The sequence below is a fragment of the Natator depressus genome, chromosome 6 (genome assembly GCF_965152275.1).
Source record: "Natator depressus isolate rNatDep1 chromosome 6, rNatDep2.hap1, whole genome shotgun sequence".
Lineage (NCBI taxonomy): Eukaryota > Metazoa > Chordata > Testudines > Cheloniidae > Natator > Natator depressus.
Genome location: NC_134239.1, coordinates 110,772,927 through 110,799,298, shown reverse-complemented (window position 1 = coordinate 110,799,298; position 26,372 = coordinate 110,772,927). Strand labels below are relative to the sequence as shown.

The 26,372-nt window shown below is 41.8% G+C and overlaps 1 protein-coding gene across 7 annotated transcripts in view; it reads left to right on the top strand.

The window, feature by feature from the left end:
- The window catches only part of CDC42BPB (CDC42 binding protein kinase beta), a 140,660-nt gene that overhangs the window by 97,845 nt on the left and 16,443 nt on the right, over positions 1 to 26,372 (top strand). For 2 of the 7 annotated variants that reach the window (XM_074956277.1, XM_074956275.1), the window contains exons 18-30: positions 1,185 to 1,290; positions 7,192 to 7,340; positions 7,980 to 8,074; positions 8,163 to 8,242; positions 9,833 to 9,883; positions 11,105 to 11,194; positions 11,634 to 11,708; positions 12,202 to 12,307; positions 14,373 to 14,509; positions 15,118 to 15,257; positions 16,933 to 17,014; positions 25,273 to 25,489; positions 26,004 to 26,066. In XM_074956277.1, coding sequence (XP_074812378.1) covers positions 1,185 to 1,290; positions 7,192 to 7,340; positions 7,980 to 8,074; positions 8,163 to 8,242; positions 9,833 to 9,883; positions 11,105 to 11,194; positions 11,634 to 11,708; positions 12,202 to 12,307; positions 14,373 to 14,509; positions 15,118 to 15,257; positions 16,933 to 17,014; positions 25,273 to 25,489; positions 26,004 to 26,066 — 1,391 coding nt within the window. The remainder of the gene's footprint in view (positions 1 to 1,184; positions 1,291 to 7,191; positions 7,341 to 7,979; positions 8,075 to 8,162; positions 8,243 to 9,832; positions 9,884 to 11,104; positions 11,195 to 11,633; positions 11,709 to 12,201; positions 12,308 to 14,372; positions 14,510 to 15,117; positions 15,258 to 16,932; positions 17,015 to 25,272; positions 25,490 to 26,003; positions 26,067 to 26,372) is intronic. The other 5 variants (XM_074956279.1, XM_074956278.1, XM_074956282.1 and 2 more) reach the window with 3 other exon arrangements.

Here is a 26,372-nt window from a genome sequence, read left to right as displayed (position 1 = left end):
GCAATCTTCAACTTTTGAAATACAGATACGGCCTTTTTAACATAACCAAGTCTTCTGTGGATTTTGAAGATTAGTGGAAAACTATACATGGATGTGGTTGCTGACGATCTGTTTTGTCTTTTGTTTACCAGTGGATTAAGTAGTAGGATTTTTTCATTTTGCAGCAAATTATTGTCGTAGAATATTAAATGCACAAGAAGACGATTTCAATGTCAGTTCAAGTCAAAATTTAAAATGATTATTAAATCATGAAATCACTATCCTTGATTTCCTATAGAATTTTCTGACTAATTCACTCAGGGCAACTGCCAGAATTGACAGGGTTCAGGACAAGCAGGAGACTCAAAGCAGGAGACTACCTTGTAGCAGTTCAGTCTCCACTGTCATTGCCTGCAGCCCCCAGAAGGCTTAGGGCCTCTTGTATTTCCTCCTTTGAGTTTGTGTTCCCACCCTCACCCAGACAAGCACTTGCAGTCAGAAAGACAGCCTCTCTCTCGCACAGTTTCTATTCATTAGTACCTTACTGGTTTGACAGGGTATGTGCAAGTGTTTCAAGAGTGTAAGAACACAGGCAGGCATGTATACACACATTCATAAAGGTGTGCTCACATTCTTCTTCCACCTGAGACTCGGTGGTGATGGAGCCTAGGTCTAAAGAGCAGTGCTTCTCAGAAAGAAGAGTTTCTTGTTCCTGGAGTGACCTATAGGCTTGAAAAGAATCTTTCAGGTAGTGAAGTAGGGAGGAAAGTGGCTCAGAGGGCATGTTTATATGCTTTTCTGGGCACTGAGAGGGAGGGGACCTGGAGGAGGCCGATAGAAATCAGCTTCTGGCTATTCATGGAACAAGCAGATCAGGCTCCATGCAGTAGTAGTGAAATGCTGTGTGGTTCCTGTTGAGTTCTAGAGAGGAAGCTATCATGAAACAATTGGCAGCATCCAGGGATAGGGGAACCAGCTGGAGGTAGGTCCTAAAGGAGGCACAGCTAGGCTCCATCCTGGGCCTGGCAATTTCCCCAGTGCTCTATCCCTGCTTGTGACCCTAAATTCAGTACAAATACTCTGTTGATATTTGGCAGCAAGATGACTTCTTTCATGGTGCATTAGCCTGAGTATCAAAGTTTTATATTTTCTCCAGCTTCTAAACAAGATCTTGTTTAAGTAACTGCTTTGTAATTGCACTCTAGGGTAAGTGATGAGAAGGACGCACGTGGATATCTTCAGGCTTTAGCTTCCAAGATGACAGAAGAATTAGAGTCATTGAGAATCTCCAGTCTGGGCTCAAGAACATTGGTAGGTCAACAGCAAGCATTCAGAAGGCTTTCTAATTCTGGATGCCTAAAATGCTTAATACTTGGCTTCATTTACTTCCACGTTCATTTAGAAATCCTCTTATTTATCAAGAAAGGGTGTAGTATGCAAATAGCCAGAGGTGTTTTCTAATAAAGACTGTGTGCTTTGATTATCCTGTCTACTTTGCCCCATTGTGTGTGAATCTGTTACACCACTGTGACAGTTCTTGGGATACCCAGGCCTGTGAGTCACCTTGTTACCATCTTCTCTAGAGAGAGGGAGTCTTGTCGTAGTACAGTGTCAGCCTTTCAGCTACTCTCTCCTCTGGCTTGTGCCAGCCCTTCCTTCCCCAGGCAGGTTAACAATAGGTGCACCGAATCCCTTTGAATCATTCCCCTGTGATATGCAGCCCCTGACACTGACTACTCACAGAAATTCAAAATCCTCTGCACCCAAACGTGCAGCGTACCCCAGTTTACTCGTTTTACCTTAAACCACCACTCTTGTGAACCACACAGCACTTGTGACCGTTTATGATAAAGGTGGATTTATTTATTTAAATAAAGATTTAACTAGAAACAAGAGAGCGCAATGGAAACAAGTGGTTACAGTATAAAACAAAATAATAAAACGTGAACCTGAGTTTACATGAATAGTTATCTTTCCCATATAATAAACTAGATTTTTCTCACCGAAGTTCCAGTTGTTGCAGAGCTGGCTGGTTTCTCAAGAACCAGGATTCAAATTTTCATGAAAGTACCCACCTCTGCCAGGGGTTTTCCTCAGCGAGGGGTTAGTGCTTTTCCCTATTCTGGTATACTGAAACCAGCCATTTATTTCTGCTCACAGGCCAGGCAAATCCCTGCCTTGTTGTAGAGTGTCTTTTCTACCTTTAAATGGTTTTGGTGGTTTGTAATGTCTGGTGTTTTCCCCATTGACTGTTCCGGGATGTGTAAAGGTAGACAATGAAACCCTGCATTACCTTGTCAACTGACTAGGGAGGAGTGACAACTCCCACTTGCTTGAATAGATCATCATTAAGACACATTACCTTGTGGTGACTGATTTATCATAAAAAGAAAAGGAGTACTTGTGGCACCTTAGAGACTAACAAATTTATTTGAGCATAAGCTTTCGGGAGCTACAGCTCACTTCATTGGATGCATTCAGTGGAAAATACAGTGGGGAGATTTATATACATAGAGAACATGAAACAATGGGTGTTACCATACACACTGTAACGAGAGTGATCAGGTAAGGTGAGCTATTACCAGCAGTATCGGGGGGTGGGGGGGGACCTTTTGTGGTGATGATCAAGGTGGGCCATTTCCAGCAGTTGACAAGAACGTCTGAGGAACAATGGGGGGGAATAAACATGGGGAAATAGTTTTACTTTGTGTAATGACCCATCCACTCCCAGTCTCTATTCAAGTCTAAGTTAATCGTATCCAGTTTGCAAATTAATTCCAATTCAGCAGTCTCTCGTTGGAGTCTGTTTTTGAAGTTTTTTTGTTGAAGAATTGCAACTTTTAGGTCTGTAATAGAGTTACCAAAGAGATTGAAGTGTTCTCCGACTGGTTTATGAATGTTATAATTCTTGACATCTGATTTGTGTCCATTTATTCTTTTACTTAGAGACTGTCCAGTTTGACCAATGTACATGGCAGAGGGGCATTGCTGGCACATGATGGTATATATCACATTGGTAGATGTGCAGGTGAACGAGCCTCTGACAGAGTGGCTGATGTGATTAGGCCCTATGATGGTGTCCCCTGAATAGGTATGTGGACAGAGTTGACAACGGGCTTTGTTGCAAGGATAGGTTCCTGGGTTAGTGGTTCTGTTGTGTGGTGTGTGGTTGCTGGTGAGTATTTGCTTCAGGTTGGGGGGCTGTCTGTAAGCAAGGACTGGCCTGTCTCCCAAGATCTGTAAGAGTGATGGGTCGTCCTTCAGGATAGGTTGTAGATCCTTGATGATGCATTGGAGAGGTTTTAGTTGGGGGCTGAAAGTGATGGCTAGTGGCGTTCTGTTATTTTCTTTGTTGGGCCTGTCCTGTAGTAGGTAACTTCTGGGTACTCTTCTGGCTCTGTCAATCTGTTTCTTCACTTCAGCAGGTGGGTATTGTAGTTTTAAGAATGCTTGATAGAGATCTTGTAGGTGTTTGTCTCTGTCTTAGGGGTTGGAGCAAATGCGGTTGTATCGTAGAGCTTGGCTGTAGACAATGGATCGTGTGGCGTGGTCTGGGTGAAAGCTGGAGTCATGTAGGTAGGAATAGTGGTCAGTAGGTTTCCGGTATAGGGTGGTGTTTGTGACCATCGCTTATTAGCACCGTAGTGTCCAGGAAGTGGATCTCTTGTGTGGATTGGTCCAGGCTGAGATTGATGGTGGTATGGAAATTGTTGAAATCATGGTGGAATTCTTCAAGGGCTGCTTTTCCATGGGTCCAGATGATGAAGATGTCATCAATGTAGTGCAAGTAGAGTTGGGGCATTAGGGGACGAGAGCTGAGGAAGTGTTGTTCTAAGTCAGCCATAAAAATGTTGGCATACTGTGGGGCCATGCGGGTACCCATAGCAGTGCCGCTGACTCCACCGAGAGACTGCTGAATTGGAATTAATGTGCAAACTGGATACAATTAACTTAGGCTTGAATAGAGACTGGGAGTGGATGTGACATTACACAAAGTAAAACTGTTTTCCCATGTTTACCCCCACCCCCAACTGCTCCTCGGACATTCCTGTTAACTGCTGGAAATGGCCCACCTTGATTATCACTACAAAAGGTTTTCTCTTCCCTCTCCTGCTGGTAATAGCTCATCTTAAGTGATCACTCTGGTTACAGTGTGTGTGATAACACCCATTTTTTCATGTTCTGTGTGTATATAAATCTCCTCACTGTATTTTCCACTGAATGCATCCGATGAAATGAGCTGTAGCTCACGAAAGCTTATGCTCAAATGAATTTGTTAGTCTCTAAGGTGCCACAAGTACTCCTTTTATTTTTGCGAATACAGACTAACACGACTGCTACTCTGAAACCTGATTTATCATAGAATCACAGGACTGGAAGGGACCTCAAGAGGTCTTCTAGTCCAGTCCCCTGCACTCATGGCAGGACGAAGTATTATCTAGACAAGAGGTTCTCAAACTGGGGGCTGGGAGTGGTCATGAGAAGCGTTAAACAAAAAACACTGCCCACATTTTACTAGCAGCAGTGAATAACTAGCAAAGCTGATTCCTCTAGGTGTATCAGGTCTTCAGATGATGCTGTGCATTTTGATGGATTTCTGTTAAGCTTGCATAGCGTTATATAAAGTTGTTGCCATCTGTATGTTACTCGGTTTGCTATGACGTTGTATGGACATCTAATTGTAAGCATTGACCACAATCACAGTTTTGCTTTAGCTCTTATTACAGTGGATCGTTAGCTTGGTTTGAATCAATGACGTACTGTTTTTAATATTTCATGAGTTTCATGGGGTATTTTTTATTGGTATATGTTCTTGTGTGCTAGGGGGATGTAAACTACTACAGACACGGGGGGGGGGGGGGCACAATTAAATAAGTTTGAGAATTGCTGACCATCCCTGACAGGTGTTTGTCTAACCTGCTTTTAAAAACCTCCGAAGACACAGATTCCACAACCTCCCTAGGCAATTTATTCCAGTGCTTAACCACCCTGACGGTTAAGTAGTTTTTCCTAATGTGGTGCCCAGAACTAGACAGAATACTCCAGTTGAGGCCTAATCAGCACAGAGTAGAGCAGAAGAATTACTTCCCATGACTTGCTTACAACACTCATTGTTCCTTTAATAATATCCATCCGTACATCTCTCAGTGACTGAGTCATGACAAGTTACGAACTTTCTGTAGATACCTTACATGTTGTTCTTTATGGATAAAAAAGACATGTTTGCTGTAGTGAGTTTGTCAGGTCTGAGGTGAGAGCTGATTGCAAAGAACAGGGCACCTTTGCCCAGGGGTCTCTGTGTCACACAATCCAAATTTGATAAAATCCTGTATTTTGCTTATTGCTAGTACCTGCCATTAATTGCAAACTATGCCTTAAAACAGGATTAAAGAAAAGAGTCAATAAAATAAACATTTCTAAAAGAAATAAAAGGGAATATTTTTAATACACCATACCCCAAAAGGTTTAGACACATAAATGAATAATAGCCATTTGCCCTGATAGTAATAATAAAACTACAAGAGGTTTCATTCTTCATGCTTCATGGCATAAGATGATCAACATCTGGGATCAGGAAGAAAAATGTTAAGCAGCAAGTTATATTAATTTATATTTCATAATTTTGTCTAGCGGTCTTAAAGAAAGGAGCCCCTGCTAAGGAAAGCTTACAGTCCTAAGGGCAAAATTCTCTCTTGTCCTTAGCACCTGATAAGTCCAAGAATCTTCATGGGGCCTCTACTCATCCAACACACTGACCAGCACACAAGGGGAAAGTAACCTGCTACTGGTTTATACTGGTAACCGTAGGCATAGTTTGACTTCTCTATTTGGAGGGGCAGTGCCCCCATGCTCCCCAGTCTCCGCCCATGCTAGTAACATGTTACATTCCCTTTTCCTTCCCACTTCAGAGTAAGTGGGGAGCAAGAGAGCAAATTGTGGCTTGTAATTTTCTTCCTGATCTACTCCTAAGGCAGTACAGCTGTGCACCATCCCTCCCTTACTTGGGGCAGAGAGTGAACTGGGGTAGAAAGTGAAGACGAGTGCAAGAGGAGGAAGTGGCAAATTTAAGGCAGACAGTGACCATTTGCTTTTTGCCTACTGTCAAAATATAAAAAGCAGATGACATACTATATCAAGGCAGGTTTCATAGACTTTAGCAAATTTGCTCTAAATTAATACTCATGTAATTGGAGCAGACTTCGTGTATATATGGAAATGAAATAAGGCATTGCCTTTCAGATTGTGGTTCTTGGACGACTACGATTCTTTGGACACTTTCAGCTCTCCCCAGGTCACCAGGATGTTAAAATAGTGTTGCTTCCGTTGGTCTCAGCTGCTAAACTTCATTGGCGAGCAAAAAATATATTTTTAATATTCTGTTTCAGTGCAAGAAATTGCTGCAGTTGCCATGGGAATGTTATACAGTGTTATGATCTTGAGTGGGTGGATAGGTGTCCACGAGACAATCTCTGTTAAGATACAATCCACATTATGAAAATGTTTGAGTACCTCCTAAAATAAAAAAAAACCTTGAAAAATAAAAAAAAAAACCTTGAAAAATTATCTATCTTAAAAAATCAAAAATACCGTTTTCTGGTAATACAATGCAGAGGAACTAATCCATATCTTAAATTGGTGTATAATGTACAACAAGATTAAAAAATATATATATACTGTCTTTAGGTTTCTCAAAGAGATGCTGACAACTTAAAAACCTTTCGTTGTAAACAAGCAGAAGTTTGTACATATGTCAGTAATAACACACCCTTGATTGATTGTGAACATTCTAAAACTCCAGTTTCACTGTACTCTTTACTTTTCTCTCAGCGCGGAAAATGAAAATCAGTGAAGTCACTTTCACCTTTGTTCATAGTCATTTTCATTTTCAAGTTTTTAGTGTTGCAGGGTTTGGGTTTCAGCCACTGCAGATGACCCATTAATTGGTTTAAAACTATGGACTGAACACTTTTATTGGTCATAGCTTTTTATAAAAGCCTGTTTTATAAAATTTAAATATTGGGCCAATTTTGACAGGGTCCATTTAAACTGTTTCATCATAACAATAAAAGTGTTAGTATGTGATTTTTAAATTAAGATCTCTGGGGCAAATCTGGGGGGATCAGAGGTTCTGTGTTCTCTTTGTATTTGTGAACAAAGGAGGAAAATTACTTTAGAGAGTTGATGTTAATGCACAATAACTTACTGCAATAGGATCCACTTTGGAAACTGCGACGAAGTCAGAAGCTGGATATGTCAGCAAGGCTGGAACTGCAATCTGCTCTGGATGCAGAAATACGTGCCAAACAGCTAATTCAAGAAGAGTTAAGAAAGGTTAAAGATGCAAACATATCCTTTGAGAGGTAATAAATTACTGAAGTCTACAGTCTTGTTCATCTGAACATTCTAACATGCTGGGTTATCCTTAATGTGCCACTCTTAGCTACCTGTTCAAATAACAAACACTTATTAATTTACCCTTCTTTATGCCAAGAAGCTTACGCCCTGACAGAAAATGATGTGGTCTATTACAGGTTTTTTCCCCAACTCCATTTAAAAATTCTAAAGATTTCTTCAAGTAATTTTTAAGATAAAGCAGCATGCCCAAGTGAGTGGATTGATTGTAATATGTGGGTCTTTGCCATGCAGGAGAAATGGGTACTAGGAGTAGCATCAGAAATCCCCTTTCTTAGAGCAGCTGGAAAGAGGATGGTGGTATGGGGAAGGGAAGACCATCCTACCAAGAGATTATCATCAGTTAGCTACCACATGCAACATCACAGAGAGAGATGCAGATAACCTAAAGGACTCTCAATCTAGCATGGTAGTGAAATTGTAATTCACAGGAATGGTGGGCTGGGGGAAATGATCTGCCTTAAAAAGAAGGTAGGTTTTGCCAAAGCTAAAAGGCAAAAGGGGGACTACTGCCAATAAAAACAAGAATATAAAATTATGCAGTAAATTTCTTGCCTTTCAAATATTTAATGGTTTTCATGTTCTAGTAAGCTGAAGGAATCTGAAGCAAAAAATCAGGAACTGTTGGAAGAAATGGAGGGATTGAAGAAAAAGCTGGAAGAAAAATACAGAACAGATACAGGTAACTAAAGTTAGTATTTAGAATTAATTTTGAGTTTATTATCTGTAGTGTTTTCTTTGAGCTAAATCAGGTAATTATTTTCTTTCAGGTCTCAAACTTCCAGACTTTCAAGATTCAATTTTTGAATATTTCAACACTTCACCTCTTGCACGTGATCTGACTTTTAGAGTGAGTTTTTAACATCAAGTGACTACAAAAATGTGTCATGAGGATTTTGAATTAAAGTTTATGCATGGGTAATATGCAGTAAATTAGGTTCTGACAAATGAGTATGAAATATGCAAGACTAATTAAAAGTATGTAGCAAGTGCACATTGCCCCTATAATAGATGTCAGGTAGCTAGGCACTAGTAGAGAAAGCAATAACTTTTTGAAATAGTTGCAAAATCTCACTTTAAGGTAAGCAAAAGAACCAGGATAGGAAAATATCTGAGAACTTCTATTGGATAAATAATGCATTCACTTTTTCTGAACACACTTCACAAACTAAAGGGCAGCATGTATAGCTGCTGGTTACATGGTTGCATCTGCTGACAGACTGGCTGATTTAAATGCATTGATGAGCTCCAAAGGGTGACTCATCTAGTCTGTGAAATTGTTGTCTCCAAGCTTGGGCTTCAGTGTGGAGGTTAGAGTAGATGGAACTGGGAAGAGCTTCAGAGATGCAGAAGACCCAGCATGTTGGTGTAGGCCAAATAAGACTTTTTCAAGGTTTTTGTTGGACTGTAGCTCAGCTTTGTCATGACACACCCTCTGATTTTCTTTAGAAAGTTAATCATACAAATTGTGGGTTCGGTGCATAAAGTTTGTACATCCCCTGAGGAAACAGTTGTTAATTACTGCAGTGAATCACATTTCCTTACTTTATGAACTCTTGATCCTTGATGGGTTTCTGGACATGTTTTGTATAACATTTAAAACAGACAGTTAAGAATGAAAATCATAAGAACTGTGATAGTATAAACTAGAGGGCTGCAGTTATACTGGTTGGGATTAAATCCTGGTGTACCTAGATAGATATTTGTACCTAGGTGGTGTTACCATGTGATTACTGTGCTTTCTATATATTTCTCACATTGTTGCTATTCCCAAGAAGACAGGGACATGCTGTGAGATGTGCAATACATAAACCATAAATGTGTGCTATTTCCTATTAGAGTATCTGTCTGCTAGTTTATTTACTATTAACACAGCAGGTCATTGTGTATACTATTCCACTTCCACTCCCTAGACATTCCTTTAGAAAAGGAATAGATGAAAAGCGTATGAAATGTGCTGCTGCCATGGTGTGAGTTCTTAGGTCTACTGACCTCAACAGTTTCTCATTTAAAGCAAATTGACATTACTTAGTCAACAAATGAGATTTTAAAGCACTTTGTTTGAATAAGGATTGAATCACTGTTTTTATAATTGAAATCAAATATTACAAAGTGTAGGGCTTAAAAAATTAAATGCATAATAAACCAAAAGGCCACGTCATATATCCCACCATAAATAAATAAGTGCTAAGGAAAGTTGAGTATCATTTTCTAATGAATTACTGTTAGAAGTCTGAATATTTTGATTAACAAAATTTCCATTAACTTTTTGAAGGTACATTTTATAACATACCTCCCCCGATCTTCCTGGTTATTTTGGTTTGTGTAAATATCCGTTTGCTGCATAAACATTCATTTAATTAGCCTACAAATAATCCCTCTGAAGTTTCTTATGGGTGATAAGTGATCATTTTTATCCCTCATATCTGTTACAACAAAGGATTCTCTTTCTTCCTCGTCTACGTCTTCTCTGCTAGCCTTTTGGGAAGAAGTAAGTTCTTGCTGATACATTTGTCTCCTTAATTTATGACCTGTATTTGTAAGATTGGCATCCTAAAACTAGTGGATTTTTTTTCTTCCTTAATAACTTTTTACTACAAATTAACCCACTAAATAGAAATAGTTGATTTTTTTTTTTTTTAAACCTCCTTACAGGCTGACAATTTAAGATACTTTGACAATACAGTCATGGCTAAAGATGAATCTTGTTTATCATGGTAACATACTTTTGTTTTACACAAGGATACAATTTCATGTTTATTTGATATTCCTCAGTCTAGCACTACCAGTCAGCATATAACAAAATGTCGACACATATCTAGTGTAACTGTTGAGTTATCTTCCAATCTAAAGTAGCTGAGGAGTGAGTATGACTCTTACTCAACGGCCTTTACTACTAATTACATTATATTTTAGAAAGTTTAATCTGATGTTTGCTAATCATAATCTTCCCAATGTCCACAGAGTACAATAATATAATATCCTAATTCCCCACCCAGCTGTTTTAACTCTAGAATTATAGCACACTACCCCTTGTGCTGGCAATTAGTAGTAGTTATTGTAAATATGTATTTAATTAATAGAGGATGTGTGGTATTAGTTTCTAGTATTAATGAAATGTGTTGTAATTATTGTTAGAATTCCAAATGGTAACAAAATTCTATCTATAAAATTCCTGAAATATTTTTTTAAATACTAAAAATAAATTGGATGAAGTCACTTTAAAAACCTTATGCTTGGATCGGTGGCTGCTCTGCATTGTAAAAATCCTATTGTAGTAAATATTTCATGGTTGGTTGTCCAGGAAGCCTGGCTTCCTCTCATACCAGCGTACAAGAATGTAGGAGCAACATTCAAAGATGTGGTTGGTGAAGTCCAAGCATGTTATGAAGGGTCCTTCTTGGATTTCAGGGAGAAGGAGGCTGATGTTTATGGCTATTATGCCACCTACCATTTGGGAATTTTTAAAATATGATACTTCCATTTCTACACTTTTGCTATCATTTAGTGGATCTGATTTTTTTTTTTTAGAAACAGATGTTACATAGCATTTATAGACATTAGCAGTGCTCTTAATGTTGTGTTTCACAAACTATTATTTTTGCTCTGAGTTAATAATTGTAACCATTCTAGGATTTATTTCATGTTGATGCAAGAACACTACTTCAGATCTATAGTATTAATCTAATTTGTTTGCTAACATTTTTTGCAGACAAGTTCTATAAGCGAGCAGGAAACACAAGGTCCCAAACCAGAAGTCTCACCATCCACTTCTGTTATGACTACAGAACAGCAGCAAGAAGTAAGGCAGCTGGTATTTTATTAGTCAGAGTAATTCACTTAGGTCTTTAAGCACTTCTGGTTTGTTATAAATGTATATCACAGACATTACTCACCATGAAGAGGCTTAAACCAACCTTGAGTGTTAGCTTATTTGCAGACATGTCATTGTTATAAGCACACATGCTTTGAGAACAGTTGCAGGTGGAACCTTTCCCCAGTCTCTACGTATGTTGATGTACTCCATTTTCATACCCCATTTTTGTATTGCTGCTTGTTTTTTGTTATGCAGGCTTTCCTATGAGCGCTTTAAGATGTAATTCATTCACAGTAAATCAGGAATGGCAATACGTTCTAAAATCTAAACTCTTACTGATCCTCACAAATTTTTAATAACACCCCAATTGTAAAACAAATTATTGAAGCCTCATTTTGCTCAACTGTAGTTTTTTGTGATTCAGGAACCAATACGGCTTCAGAGGATGCCTGCTGTTCCCTCCCCTACCATTCAGTCCATTTCTCTAGCTGTACCAAAGGTAGGGGGACCTTGTTCACCTTATTTGTAAGAACTAAAGAAAAGAGATGCTTTATATAAATTAGCTATCCATATGTTTGGGTTTGTCCTGTCTGGGCTTTTATTTGCTGTTTGTTTGTAAGCCTGTTTTTTAATTCATATTCCTAAGTAATTATTATTTAAGTGTTTAGTTTTGTCAGAGATCAGAAAAAATTATTTTGGATTAGTTAGTAGATTAGGGTTTTTTATTTTGTACTAGAAATACCTGTCTGGTTCTGCTCCTAACATGGGTGTGTCTTTCTTAAATTAGAAATCAAAGAGTATGCAACATGACTTTGAGAGAAAGTTCTGTCTTGCAGGACTTCTGACAAGTGGCAGTTAGTTACAAGAAAGCAGTATTTTATAATTCCCTCCTGCTAATAAAATAAAGAAACGATAAACATATTGTACGGAGATAGGAGTTGATTGATCTCCCTTATCATGTAGCTTTATTTTATCCTGAACTTATCTTGCAGCCTAAAGCTCACCAACTCAATATCAAGTCCTTTTCAAGCCCTACTCAGTGCAGTCACTGCACATCTCTCATGGTGGGATTAGTTCGACAAGGCTATGCCTGCGATGGTGAGTCAGTTAAACCATTCTGAATTTTCAGTCATCTAACCTAAAAATCATTTATTTTAAAGCAACAATTTACTCAATGGAAAATAATACTGTTGTGCCTTTTCCTCCTACCTTTTTACATATGCAGACTTGTAACAGTTAAGGAATGCAATTCTCAAGTTTTTCTTAAGCTCAGAGGTTTATCTTCCTGCAATATTTCTCCGTACTAGTATAACCATTAATCCTTAGTAGCATTCTTTTTGGAACATGGAGAAACTCATATTGCAGCGATGCTATTGCTGTACTAATCTAACGCTGTAAATTTCCACTGTCCACATCTCCAAAATCCACAGATTTGGAAACATATTTGCCTCCTGTTTTACCCTTTAGATCCAGGGTGTCATCAGATCATGTCAGTTTTCTGTTCAGTATCTCTGAAATCCTTTCTTTTCTTTCCTTTCCACTGTTACTTAATTTTTATAGGAATTTCTACCCTGACGGTTGCATCTGAAGTATGAGTATTGGGAAGTTTCGCTCTGAAAATACTTGTCTGAGCCTTAATCACCTTTTGCCTTGATTACTGCCATTCCTCCTGTTTGGCCCCTCTGACTTCACATATCTCTCCTCAGATCTGTCCAAAACACCACTGTAGAAATAAGCGTCCTCTTGGATCGCTATGCCCAGCTCAGTCCCCACTTAACATCTCTCCACTGACACCTTCTGTATCACATTCAGGCTCCTCAGTCTCATCTTCGCACATTTTCACACATCAGTCATAATTTATTTCTAATCTAATCTCACTCCCTTTCCTCTCTGTAGGCAGCACCTGTTACTCCAACTGCACCCACCCGTAGTCATACTTTGTCGTCTCCTTCTTGCAGCTCTGCACTTTGTTTCTTCCCTTCCTTTCCCTCAATCCTGGAACAGTCTGTCTCCAGTGGTCTGACAACCTCGTTCTCCTATTGCCTCACGTCTGTCAGCAAGAACTCAACCACTAATCTCCCCATTGTCAGGCTGACACCAGCTCATGATAGTGACGTAAGAAACCAGAGATAAGCTAAAGGGATATAAGAATTGAGAAGATGGCATAGTAAAATGTGTGCATAAAACAAATTGCTTTAACAAGAGCTGCTCTAGTCGTCTTGTTCTCTCCAGCTCCCAACACCTTCAGAGTGCTGATGGCTTTACAATATTACAAACTGAGTACGTTCCTCTGTGCATAGACCTTGTCTTCCTGTATGTATGGGAAGCCCCAGGTATCCTTAGCGTGTGAAGCACCATGTATTTTTAGTATTATTTACAGTGCCCAAAAATTTGCTAGGTGCTTTATAGATAACAGGTCTCTGTCTCTTAAAGTATTGCACTCTAAATAGACAACAGACAAAGGAGGCAACAATTTAGTTTTATAGGTGTTTACTCCTTATTTTAAGTACTGACTCTTCATATGCCTTTCTCATAGCACGATATCTTAACCATTGTCTGTTAGCCTCTATTTTACTGTACATCTAAGCCCATTTTCTTCATATCACCCTTTTCTGTTTTCTGGACAAGATGGTTTCCCTTTTTATTTTTAACTGTATCCCATCCCCTACATATTTACTCATTAAATTAACCCTTTCCTATATTGATTTATCTAATCCTCTGTTCTCCCATTCCTATCTTCCACCTTCCTTACCAAAAGTCATCTTTACCCCTTCCCTCTGCTGAACCCTCTTTATTTCTATCTGAATTAATGAGGTTGGTGGTGTTGAAATTAATGGGAATGCCAAAGTCCTTATCTCCCTGAGAAAACTGCAGATTTTATAAGCCACCTCATGCATTGTGGTGAGAAGGCTCTTTCCCTATGTGGTGCCAGAAAAAAAGAAATAAGAGCTTGCTAGGGGCCTCTTATGGTATTTAAAAAACAAGTGCTTATCTATGCCAAAATAATTAAACAATAATGTGCTGCTGACATGTATGTTCTGCAGGCAATTTCAGTTGAACTCATTGGTCTCCTGATTCCAAGAGTAGAAAATATGCACCGCCTATTAAGATGAATTCATCGTCATAATATAATTTCATTATAGTTTTTCTCTTTTGTTCTCAGTGTGTTCATTTGCATGTCATGTTTCCTGCAAGGACAGTGCGCCTCAGGTCTGTCCTATACCCCCTGAGCAAGCCAAAAGGCCTCTTGGAGTAGATGTGCAAAGAGGGATAGGAATGGCATACAAAGGTTATGTTAAGGTAAGAATCATTTGACCTTGGACATGAGTGGTATTTTTCTCCAGTATAACTGCAAACTTAAATTGCAGATGCTGTTTGGTCTTGTATTGTAGCTGGAAACCCTAACTATGTTTAACTCTATCCTCAGATTGTGCTAAAGCCCTGGGATTGTGTACAATTCACACTAATGCCCTTAATGCTAATCCTTGAGAAACAGGTGGTTTTACTTGGAGGACTAGAAGTTGGCTGCTGAAATTGCCACAAACATAAAAAAGAGAAACCACCTTTGAGGGAAAAAGAATTCAGAGAGAAATGTAGGCTAAAAAGTAAACTCTGTCACCGATTTGGCATCTGTGGAATCTCTGAAAATACATGTCCTGGGTTTACCACTTGAAAAGTTGAACGTATTTATTAAACCTGGACAGAGAATGGGGGAACTTCATAAATAATTGTTCTGTTCTTGAAATTTCATGTACACTGACACTTTTCCACCAATTTTAAATATAACCAAAATTTGGTGTTCTGGTTCCCTTCGCTCAAATGTGAGTCTCCATGCCTTTCTAAATTTCCTCTTTTATGACTATATAACCATTTTTACATATAATGAACAATCCATTATTTACATGCAGGTTCCAAAGCCTACAGGCGTTAAGAAGGGGTGGCAGAGGGCCTATGCAGTTGTCTGTGACTGCAAACTATTTCTATATGATGTGCCTGAAGGAAAATCCACCCAGCCTGGAGTTGTTGCAAGTCAGGTGTTGGATCTCAGGTTTGTGTTGCCATGGTAGTTAGAAAACTTCCATTATTTTTCCCTACATCAAGTGCCTCTGTAATCAGTACACAAGAAGCTCTTGTAACATAAGAACTCTGTTCTGAAATGATTTATGCCTCCTGTATGTGGACTTAAGGTTAATTTAAGCAGTAAGAAGTGGTGTGACACGTCATTTTCTTTGAAATCACATAATGTTAGTGTGTTCCCTCCTGGAGTTTGCTGTGTGTCTTGGGGAAACTAATCAAGATAAAGTAGGGCACAGGGGATGTGCAGGCTATGAACAGGGAAAGAGCTATCCCAAACAAGCAAATCGCAGGTAAAACATAGCTAGCAATTTCAGGAACCTTGGAAAAACTGAGTACATTAAAGCAGTTCTCCAGGAAGCTTTGAGCTTGCCAATTTAGACTGTAGATTACCCCAGCACTCCCTGACTTTATTGCTTACAAGGATCATGTTTTTACATTTAACTGTTTTTTTTAAGCACAGGAGACTTTTTTCTACAACAGGCCAGTTGTTTCTCTCCATTTTTTACCCAGTAAACAAAAATAAAATTTCTCTTGGTTATGATGCAGTAAAAGTGGAACATCCTGTAATGTTAAACACCTTTATGCCTTTCTTTAGTGTAGAATCTGCTTACACAACTCCCTTGATGAACAGTCCCCTCTAATAAGTCCTAGTGCCATAGGGTGACAGATACTTGGCTCTTTCCTCTCAGTAATTCTGTTTCAGAGTTGACACTGATGATCTCCTGGGCATGTGACAATCCATAGTGTTCAAGAGTAGAAATGTGGAGGCACTGCAAATAACAGCATTCTCATTAGCAGATTGCCTGAGGCAGCTCAGCCAGACATGACTCCTAGCAGCCTTGTGCTTTATCCATTGATGAAAGGTTGCCTCTTTGGGTTTGTCTACACTGGAATTTTTAGTTGTGTTTTAACACCAGTTGAACAATACAATTGTAAGTTATTGTGTGGACAGGACACCAAGGTTTGTTCCTGGTTATGTTTCACTATGGTAGGAGCAAGTAATGGTGTCTGATTACATGAAAATTTACAATGCAATTAAAAATCCCAGTATAGACAATCCCTTTGTAGAAGGACACCGTCTAAAGTACATGAGTTTGTTGTGATTTACACTGTTTCTGCAATCACAAAAAGTGGGAAACTAGCTGTTTTGAAAATCTAAGTATTCCCTTATTTTAATCCAACAAACAAGTGAGATATGTTGCTTAATCCTTTGAATCTAAGCTCTGCAAATGTTCTTGCCTTGTACACTCTTAGGTGTGAATTGTTTATATTTCCAATGTCGTCTTTGGCTTCAAAGAACAACTAACTCTCTCCAAATCATTAGGGTAATAGTCCTAATCAATCACTGACATCCCAATAGACTGTTGAGCATGTCTGGAGCCCATTAACTTCAGTGGGCCTCACAGATGCAGCAGGCCCTGCTGTAAATTGCAGGATCTGGGCCTAAAATTGCAAACTCTTTGGGACAAGGACTTGTCTGGTCTTGTGTGCATACAGTTCCTAGCACAATGGAGCACCAATCCTGATTGTGGCCGGTAGGTGCTACCACAATACAAATATTAATGATAGTTGGCACTCAGTTGAGAAGGTTTCTCTAACAAATTATGTTAGCCTCTTACTGATTATAGTTTTCATTTTCTTACCAGAGATGAAGATTTTTGTGTGAGCTCTGTCCTAGCATCAGATGTAATACATGCAACCCGTAAAGACATCCCTTGTATATTCAGGGTATGACTGTTTTAATTTGCTCTTTCTTAGAAAAGATGCATGTTAAATATTAATGTTGTATTTTCATCGTTAATTGTTATCCATATAGATGTTTCCAGTTACCAATTACCATTTAATGCAAAATATGATATTTATTAGTTTGCAGACGTATCTCAAATAACCAGTTAAAAGGAGTTTCTAAAGGTGGTAGAAAAGGTTATGGCATTCTTCTTAAAGGTGAACCATGAAATGCAGAATATTTTTTGTTCTCTTTATGATCTATAAAATTGTCATGTTTAAATAGTTTCCTTTATTTTAAAAATAAGTGGTTTTGGTTTTTCTTTTTACACTGGAATGATCAGATCCTGGTTTTCCTCTCTTTGCTGTGGAGAACTCTGGCTACAATCTTAGGGACTTGGATGGTGACATCGCAGGGTGAAACCTGAGCTGTGGCTTGCCAGACTTCCACTTGAAGCATCCCTTCCTCATCACTATTTCTGATTACCTAATGTAAAAACCACATAAGGAATACTTTTTAAAACCATTTAACAATCATATTTATATATTCTAGAAGATCAATAAAGGGAAGAAATAACTTTCCTTGGTTCTTAGTTCACCTTTAATGTGTTTATTTGGTCATCTAAGGACTTTGTACTAAACAGATTGTCTTATTTTTTTATAGATCATCTTTAATTTGGAACAAGATGAACATTGTGTCTTTTTAAAGACAAAAAATATTCATTGCTTTTAATATCTTGAGTTTTGTATCTGAAAACATTAATTTCTCCAAGTATATCTCTGTGATCCTTGGATGGATCCCCATAGATGGAGTCCCATATGATGGAGTCCCATATCCATGGAGCACAGGAGTAAAAGAGCGAGCAATCCCAATCACTTGTTCCCATCCCCTAAGCAAAGCTGTAAATGTTCTGTATCGGAGAGGCAGCTTAAGTGCGCCTGCAGCTTTTTTAGCCTCTTAGAGGGGATATTTTCTTCAGTGAGAATTTGTACCTGTATTTACTGTTTTTTCACCTTTCTTACTTTTTTTTCTTACACTTCCTTCCAACTTTTAAAATTAATATTCTGCCTGCTCCCCTCTTCTCAGTGCATTGAGTAGCTGGTTCTTGGGGGATATGAGGAGAGATCTTTTGAATACGGCGGTCAGGCTGTGCAGAGTGCTTCATGAGATCCAGACTTGCAAAGTACACAGAATGGTCTTGTCTGAGTCTGGACTCTGTAACCTCTGTGCTCACACCCCTGAACGTAAGGCTCTGTCTGGCCTAGAAGGGGAAAATCTTACCATCACAGTGTCTCCCAATAAGAACATGGTAAAGCTCTCTGGTCACAGTGGAGAAGAGCAGAAAAGAACATGCCTCATTCCTCAGTCAGGAAGGAAGACCAGGAGGAATTTGACCTAAAAAAAAGGCTATTTTCTGAATTATTTGATTTCCCCAATCAGTTAGTTATACTCTCTGGTTCAAGGGCAATATCCAAAAAGACTCCTTTCCCAGGCCAGTTAGAAAACATTTTTAGGAGCTAGATTTGTCCCTAATAGTGCTCAGGAAAAGATGCAGTCAAGGGAGAGATGGAGGTGCCAGCTAAGAGAAGTTCCACACATCAGTCATGCACCCTGGGAAGTGCAAATAGGCAAAATTCGTAGAGTTCCATTCCTGAGAAGAGATGCAGCTGAGACAACGGCAGCATTGTCATAAACACTGAGGTTGACTTCTCTACAGCTGAAGTGGACAACAAAATCAATACAGCCCTCAGACAAAACAGAGGCTTCTGCCAGAGGGTTTCAAAGCTGCTGCCAGCTACCTGCTCTCTTCGTGGTGTTCTAGTATGGCACCTAAAGCTCCGGGATTACCACCACACCAGGATAAGGAAGCAAGGTCTTCATTGAAAAAGATACTTATCACCACATCCTGTGCTTTGGATTCTTCTTTGAGTGATGGTCCCTATATGTATTCCACAGATGGATGTGTATATGCACCATGCATCTGAGTCCAAAAGTGTTCCTTAGCAATGTCCATTGACCTGCCCATGCATAGTGCATCCCCTTGTGCTCATAGCCAACGGCAGTGCAGGCCGGTGCCTCTCCAGTTCTCTCTGACGGCTGCATGGCCTGAGCTGGAACTGCTGTTCCTTCGCACTTAGTTTTTGTTGTTCGTTTGTTGTAAATAGTTGTATATAGTTATAGATAGTTGAGTTAGTAAGTTCTTTCCCCATTTGGGGAACATCCCCACCCTCTGGGGACTATGCCCTGGATTTGGAGATTTAAAAACTGTGTCTCCTGCCTGCACTCATTTTTCATGAGCGACGAGCACCAGAGGTGCCTTTACTACCTCAGTGAGGCTCATATCGCAGCTCGCTGCTCCATTTGCAAGTCTTTGCCATCCTGAACCGAGGAAACGTGGGAGCTCCACCTCCGTACGTTCTTAATGGAGGAAACTATGCAACCGGGTGCACACTTGGATCTGAGTCTGTTGGACCCCCCTGTACAGCAGCCAGCACCAGTGGTAGGCTCCCCTCTGAGCACCTCACATGCTCCAGATCTGTCAGTACTGGAGACCAAGGACAAGTCCTGACATGAGAGTAAAAAACACTCTCACAGGCACAAGAACAGATCCCTACTGCAGACTGCTTCCAAGTGCAGCGTTTCCTCCCTGAGCCGGGCCAGGTCAGGTAAGATGTCGCACACGGATCCGACCGGACCAGCACTCAAGCTTCCCCCTGTGGAGGGTAAAGCTTGGCACAAACAGGATCTGACAGTAACCTGGTACCTGTGTGTTTGGAATGCTCATCAGCCCACGCTGCCCATCCTGCCGGTACCCCCACACCTCCTGGACAAGCTGGCACCACAGACGCCGTCAGGTCCCTCTCGCATCTCCACAGGCACACCGAGAACTCCCAGATGCTTGTCGCCTCTCTTGTTGGCAGTGGAGCTGATTTCTTTCATACCCACTGTCTCCACTCCTATGTGGACCCCTGCTCACCTGGGATGTCCCCGCTTCGGAAGACAAGCCTTTTCTGTTGTTGCCAGACAGGCCCGTCCCATTGCCACACCTTAGTCCTCCCATACCACCAGTTGCCCGGTTGCCAGAATAGTCTTCAGAGTTTGAGGAGTTTTTGGAGCCAGAACCCTGGTTCTCCCTGATGTCATGCCACAGTTCGGACTTGCATCCCTGACCGCCTTGCTCCCCGGCTTACTATCCAGCAGTGAGCGTCCGCTACCCGTGGGGCCCACAGCATCCACAGGACCCTTCCCCTTGGTCATACTCGCACCCTGAGACCCATACTGTCAACACCATGCACCCTCCCAGGCGTCCTATCGCGCCTCTCCCATTCCCACACCAGCACTGTCAGTGTCTGAGGAAGAGGCAGACATTGAACCGGTATTATCAATTCCGCCAGCCCCCACAGCCACTTCCTCTTAGCAGGATGAGGTACTTATTCCCCCACCCTCTCTCCACCGGACAACCACCACCAATACCAGGACTTGCTCCAGAGGGTAGCAGCAGAGCTGGGGATTCCCTTGGAGGAGGTTCAGGACCAGCAACATAAGTTCCTGGACATTCTTCAACCTCAGGGGCCTTCAAGGTAGCTCTGCCTATTAACGAGGCCATCCTCCAACCAGTGTAAGCAGTGTGGTACGCCCCTGCTTCCTGTGCTGCCTGCAGGTAGAGAGGAAGTATTTCATACCTCTGTGGGGGGAGATTGTCTTTTTTCTCATCCGCCCCCCAGCTCTCTTGTCCAAGCAGTAGCAGAATGGGCACGCCAGCACCCGCAGAAGTCGACCCCTCTGGATAGGGCAGCAAAGTGCATGGACCCGCTGGGGAGGAAAGTATATTCCTCGGCAGCAATACAGTTCCAGATCGTGAATGGTCAGGCTCAGCTAGCCAAGTATGATTGTAATAACTACACTAGACCTGCAGAGTTCAGGGGCAAGCTGCCACTGGACCAATAGCAGCAGATTCAGGTGCAGGTAGACGAGGAGCACCTGGTCGCCAGGGTGGGCCTCCGGGGGGCTGTGGATGAGACTGACACGTCCTCTCACTTTCTCCCAACCGGGGTCATCCTGCACCAGGACTCATGGCTCCAGTCATCTGGCTTCCCCAGGAAGGTCCAAAATACGATCAAGGACCTCATCTTTGACAAGAACAAGATTTTTCCACAGCAAGACGGACAGATCCCTTCACTTGTGAAAGGACTCCAGGGCCACGTTGCAGACCTTCAGGATACATACACCAACCCCACAACACAGACAGCAGAGGCAGTCATTCCATATGTGCCCGCACACTCCCTGCTCGGCCTACTACCAACGCCAGCAGGAGGCCCCACGTAGGTTGCGCTGCTCTCAACGACCATGCTTCCCCACCTCTGCCACCATCACCTCCTTGACCCTCTCCCAACAGCAACCAAGACCTCAGTTTTGATGTGGCAGTCGAGACCCACGAACCTCCCCCCATGCCACTTGCGGCACCCCATACCGTCTTTGGGAGCCATCTTGACCTATTTGCCCACAATTGGGGCAAGATCACCACAGACAGTTGGGTACTGGAGATTATCCACCATGGATACTGCATAGAATTTCTCTCATTCCTGCCGCATCTGATCCCCTCTCCCCCCCCCAATTATTCCCCCCTTGGAATCCTTTCCATCAACGCATTCTCCAACAAGAAGCAAATGCTGTCCTCCTCAAGGGAGCCATCGAGCATATCCCACCTCACTACACAGGACGAGGCTTCTACTCCCCATACTTCCTCATCCTGAAGAGTGGACGAAGGTGCCACCACATTCTCAATCTTAAGGTGCTAAACCCCTATATCAGAAAGTTCAAATTCTGTATGGTGACTCTGGCATTGATTATCCCATCCTTCCCCTAGGGAGCCTGGTTCGCGGCTCTCAACATGAAGGATGCCTGCTTCCACGTGGACATTGTCCCAGCCCGCTGCAAGTTTCTCCATTTTCTGATAGGGCACCATCACTATCAATTCCAGGTCCTCCCTGTCAGCATAGCAATGGCTCTGCAAGTGTTCACAAAGGTCTTTGCCCTGGTGGCTGTCCAAATGCACCGCCTTGGCTACTCGATATATTCCTGCCTAGATGTCTGGCTCCTTGTGGTGTTATCGCAATAAGAAGTCACCCCCGTCATCCTCACCCTTTACATTCTTCTGGCATCTCTAGGTATTTGCATCAATGAGGAAAAATCAGTATTGATACCTACACAGATGGTCCACTTTATTGGAGTACGACTCAACTCCAGCATGGCAAGGGCCTTTCTTCTGGCAGGCCGATTTGCAACACTGACAACCATTATCGCAAGCGGTCTGCCATTGTCTGTCTCTCCTTGGCCATATGGCAGCCTGCGCCTACATAACACCGCGCACACATCTGCACATGCGTTGCCTCCAGATGTGGCTCCTCTCTGTCTACAGACCCAACATGGACTATATGCAGGTCAGGGTCATAGTTCCCTAGAGTGCGCTGGCCTCCCTCAATTGGTGGACCGATCCTTCCAAAGTCATGACTGACAGCCATGATGGCAGACTCTCCCCCGCCACACACACACTCACACTGTATTCCACAAGGACAAAGCGTCCTTATGACTACATGCTAAATTCCTCCCAAAGGTAGGGTCGGAGTTCCACCTAAATCAGTGCATCCACTTACCTCTTTTCCGCCCCAGACCACATGCTTCCCACATGGACAGGGTCCTGCACTTCCTCGATGTCCACCATGCACTGGCATTCTACCTCCACAGGACTCGCTTATTTGACGCATCACTGAAGCTATTTGTGACCATCGCCAAACGATCCAAGGGCCAAGCCCTCTCCTCCCAATGAATCTCCAGATGGGTCTCTGGGTGCATCTGTGAATGCAACACACAATCCAGCGTACCCCACCTGATAGTCACAGCGCACTCTATGCAAGCACAAGCAGCCACGTTGGCCTGCCTTGCGAACATCTCATGCCAAAACATCTGTCATGGAGCAACCTGGCGCTCTGTCCACATGTTCACAACCCACTACACCATCTCACAAGCAGTAGCTACAGAGCGGATGTGAGTCAAGCCGTACTGCAGACTGCACTTCCTGTCACATCCTTGCACCCACCTCCACACTGATCATTGCTCGCAAATCACCCACATGTGGAATACATATAGGGGCCATCACTCGAAGAAGGAGAGGAGATTGCTTACCAGTAACTGGAGGTTATTTGAGATGTGTGGTCCCTATTTGTATTCCACTACCCGCCCTCTATCCCCTCTGCTGTGGACTGGACTGCACAATGGTAAGAGGGAGACTGGAGAGGCATCAACCCAAACTGCTTTCTATACCCTCAGCTGTGAGCACGAGGGGATGCACTGCACACATGCAGGTCAATGAACACTGCTAAGAAACACTCCGGACTCAGGCATGTAGCATGCATGCACACCCATGTTTGGAATACAAATAGGGACTGCATATGTCTAAGAACCTCAAGTTACTGGTAAATACCCTCTTTTTCTGCCACGTCTGTGGCATCCATTGTAGTGGATGAAAGACAACTTACGATCCTGACAAGCAAAGCAATTAGTAGCATCTTTGCAATTGCAGGATAGCGGGTTTTTTGGGGAAACTTTGGATAACTAGTGGCTGAAAATTCTCAAAAGGAAAACAAATCTCTAACCCAGGTTCTAATTTGGGCATGATTTCGGAACCACACAAATTTGAGTCTGTGTGGTCATTTCTGCCAACAATACAGAGGGCCTGGCCACGCCCCTCAGGTTATGTCTACACTGCAATAAAACACAAAGAGCTGGCCCATGTCAGCTGACGTGGGCTCACAGGGCTCAAGCTGCGGTGCTATAGAATTGCAGTATAGATGTCCGGGCTGCAGAGTGGGTTCCCGTAACTTTTCATCCAGAAATGGGGGGAGGGATACCTCAGTGGTTTGAGCATTGGCCTGCTAAACCCAGGGTTGTGAGTTCAATCCTTGAGGGGGCCATTTAGGGATCTGGGGCAAAGATTGGGGATTGGTCCTGCTTTGAGCAGGGGGTTGGACTAGATGACCTCCTGTCCCTTCCAACCCTGATATTCTATGATTCTATGAAATGAGTTACTTCTTCCTTCTGTCCAGTTAAATATATTGTAAATATACTAGTAAGCAACAAAACTGTGGAAGTTCAGTACAGTTTGTAGCAATTTAAATGCATCTTTCTCAACATACAAAAAGGTTTCATTTTCTATAGAAATCAATTGAGAATTAAAGGTTTGTGTTTCAGGAAGAATTATTGTATGCTACTGTGATTCCAGTAAAGGATAGAGAAGTTTCCATTACTAGCGTGCCTTAAAATAGATCATTTGGGGAATAGAATGTAAATTTTGTTGTTGTTCATATCTGTGGATCAAAATTCATTAACTAAATGTGTGAAAGCCCTGAATATTATCACTGTAGACTGCGTTGTTTTTAAAAAGTAAGTACGATGGTGCTCAATGTACATTTAAGATGCATACTATGTTATATACCATTTAAAATACATCCTGAAGCTGATACTTTGAGAACTCTTATAAGTAAAGTCCTGTTTTTGTACAGTATCAGGGGTGGCCAAACTTAGTGATCCTCCAAGTCACCTACGACAATCTTCAGAAGTTCGAGAGTTGGGGTGCGCCTGCCAGGGCTCAGGGCTTCAGCCTTTGCAGGCATGAGGAGGGGTCACGTTTCGCCCTCCGTCCCCCTGATTTTTCCCAGGGTTTGCTGGCTCTGCTCGGTCACATGGTGTGGTTGGCCCCCGCACTGCATGGCGGCTGCTGGAGCCCGCGAGTTGCTTGTGGGGAGACACAGTGGCAAACAGCTGAGAGCTGTATGGAGAGCAGCTGCTTCTGCGGCTGCTTCTCCCCACAGAGCTAAAGCAGCAGCCGCTCCCTGCAACTCGCAGCTGTTTGCCACTGCCTCGGAGCTAACACCTAGGAGCTGCTGGTAGAGACCGGTGAGGGTAAGAGGAAGGGTGAGGCTGTTGGGCAGGGGGGACCTTTAAATTGTGCCCCCCTCTCCCCTCCCCCCCCACACACACTCAGCAGGCGCCAGTCATCTCTGGCAGAAGCCCCTACCACCACCACCCTGCCGCAGGACGGAAGCCCTGAGCTCCCACCCCCAGTCTGGTAGGCAGAGAATGGGGAGGGGGGCTCTGTCAGCCAAACTTTAACTGTAAAAGAGCCACAGTTTGGCTACCCCTGCTATATAGAGAGCATGTGTTTGTCGCATAGGTGTTAATTTTGTTTTCTCTGGCTGTTAAGGTGACAGCTTCTCTCTTAGGCTTCCCTTCAAAGACCTGTTCACTACTGATCTTGACAGAAAATGAGAATGAAAAGAGAAAATGGGTTGGAATCCTGGAAGGGTTGCAATCTATCCTGCACAAAAACAAACTTAAAAACCAAGTTGTACATATTACACAAGAAGCCTATGACAGTACACTGCCTCTTATTAAAACAAGTTTAGCTGCTGCTATTGTAGGTATGTCCACTTTAACCTTACATTTAACTGTGTGCACTGCTATAACTTTAAGGTGAACTACAATTTTGAATGTGCTGATACCTTAAATAAATTTCTCAGCTGAATCGTCTTCCCAGAGAAGTTTGATGGTGTGAAACATTTTTTAAGATGCTAATCTTAATTTTCCCTTCAAAATACTAACTCTATGTGCAGCAAGAAGTACTTATATAATTTTGATTTCACTAGAAAAAAAAGTGTGGTTAAAGAAAAGCCCTAAACCATTTGGTTGTACTTATTGTTTTGCTTATTTTCTTGAGCAAAATAGTTAACACATTGTGTTCTTTATCTAAAATAAAGTACAAACTTACATCACACAAAACTATTTTAAAATTATTTTCTGCAAGGCTATTTCAACTACTGGGTTTTAAACATTTTCTAATGTGTTTCAAAGAGAACAAGCCTAGTTTTAAAGTTAACTTGATACATAATTGGATTCATAGCTCTGTTTTTTCCTTTCTCTCTCTCTCTCATTTAGATCGAGATAGAATAGCAATTGGTTCAGAAGAAGGACTGTATGTGATAGAGGTGACCCGTGATGGTAAGTTAGATCTCAGTGTATACAGCAATTGCATAATGAATAATGGTCTCCATAAATTTTAGGGCTGTTTTAATATAGATTACATAATAGCCCTTCATGTATCGCTTATACCAGCATGCAGTTAACTGACAAAAGATGGCCATTTGAATGTGACGTATAAACACTAATTGGGTCATTACCATTACACTTAGCTGACTGCCTAAAATTAAGGAGCCAACTCACTGGGTGACACAAACCTCACTGAAGCTCCAGGATTCAAAGCGCACAGCACTAGTTTTTGTGCAATAAATAGCCAGGCACTTATTG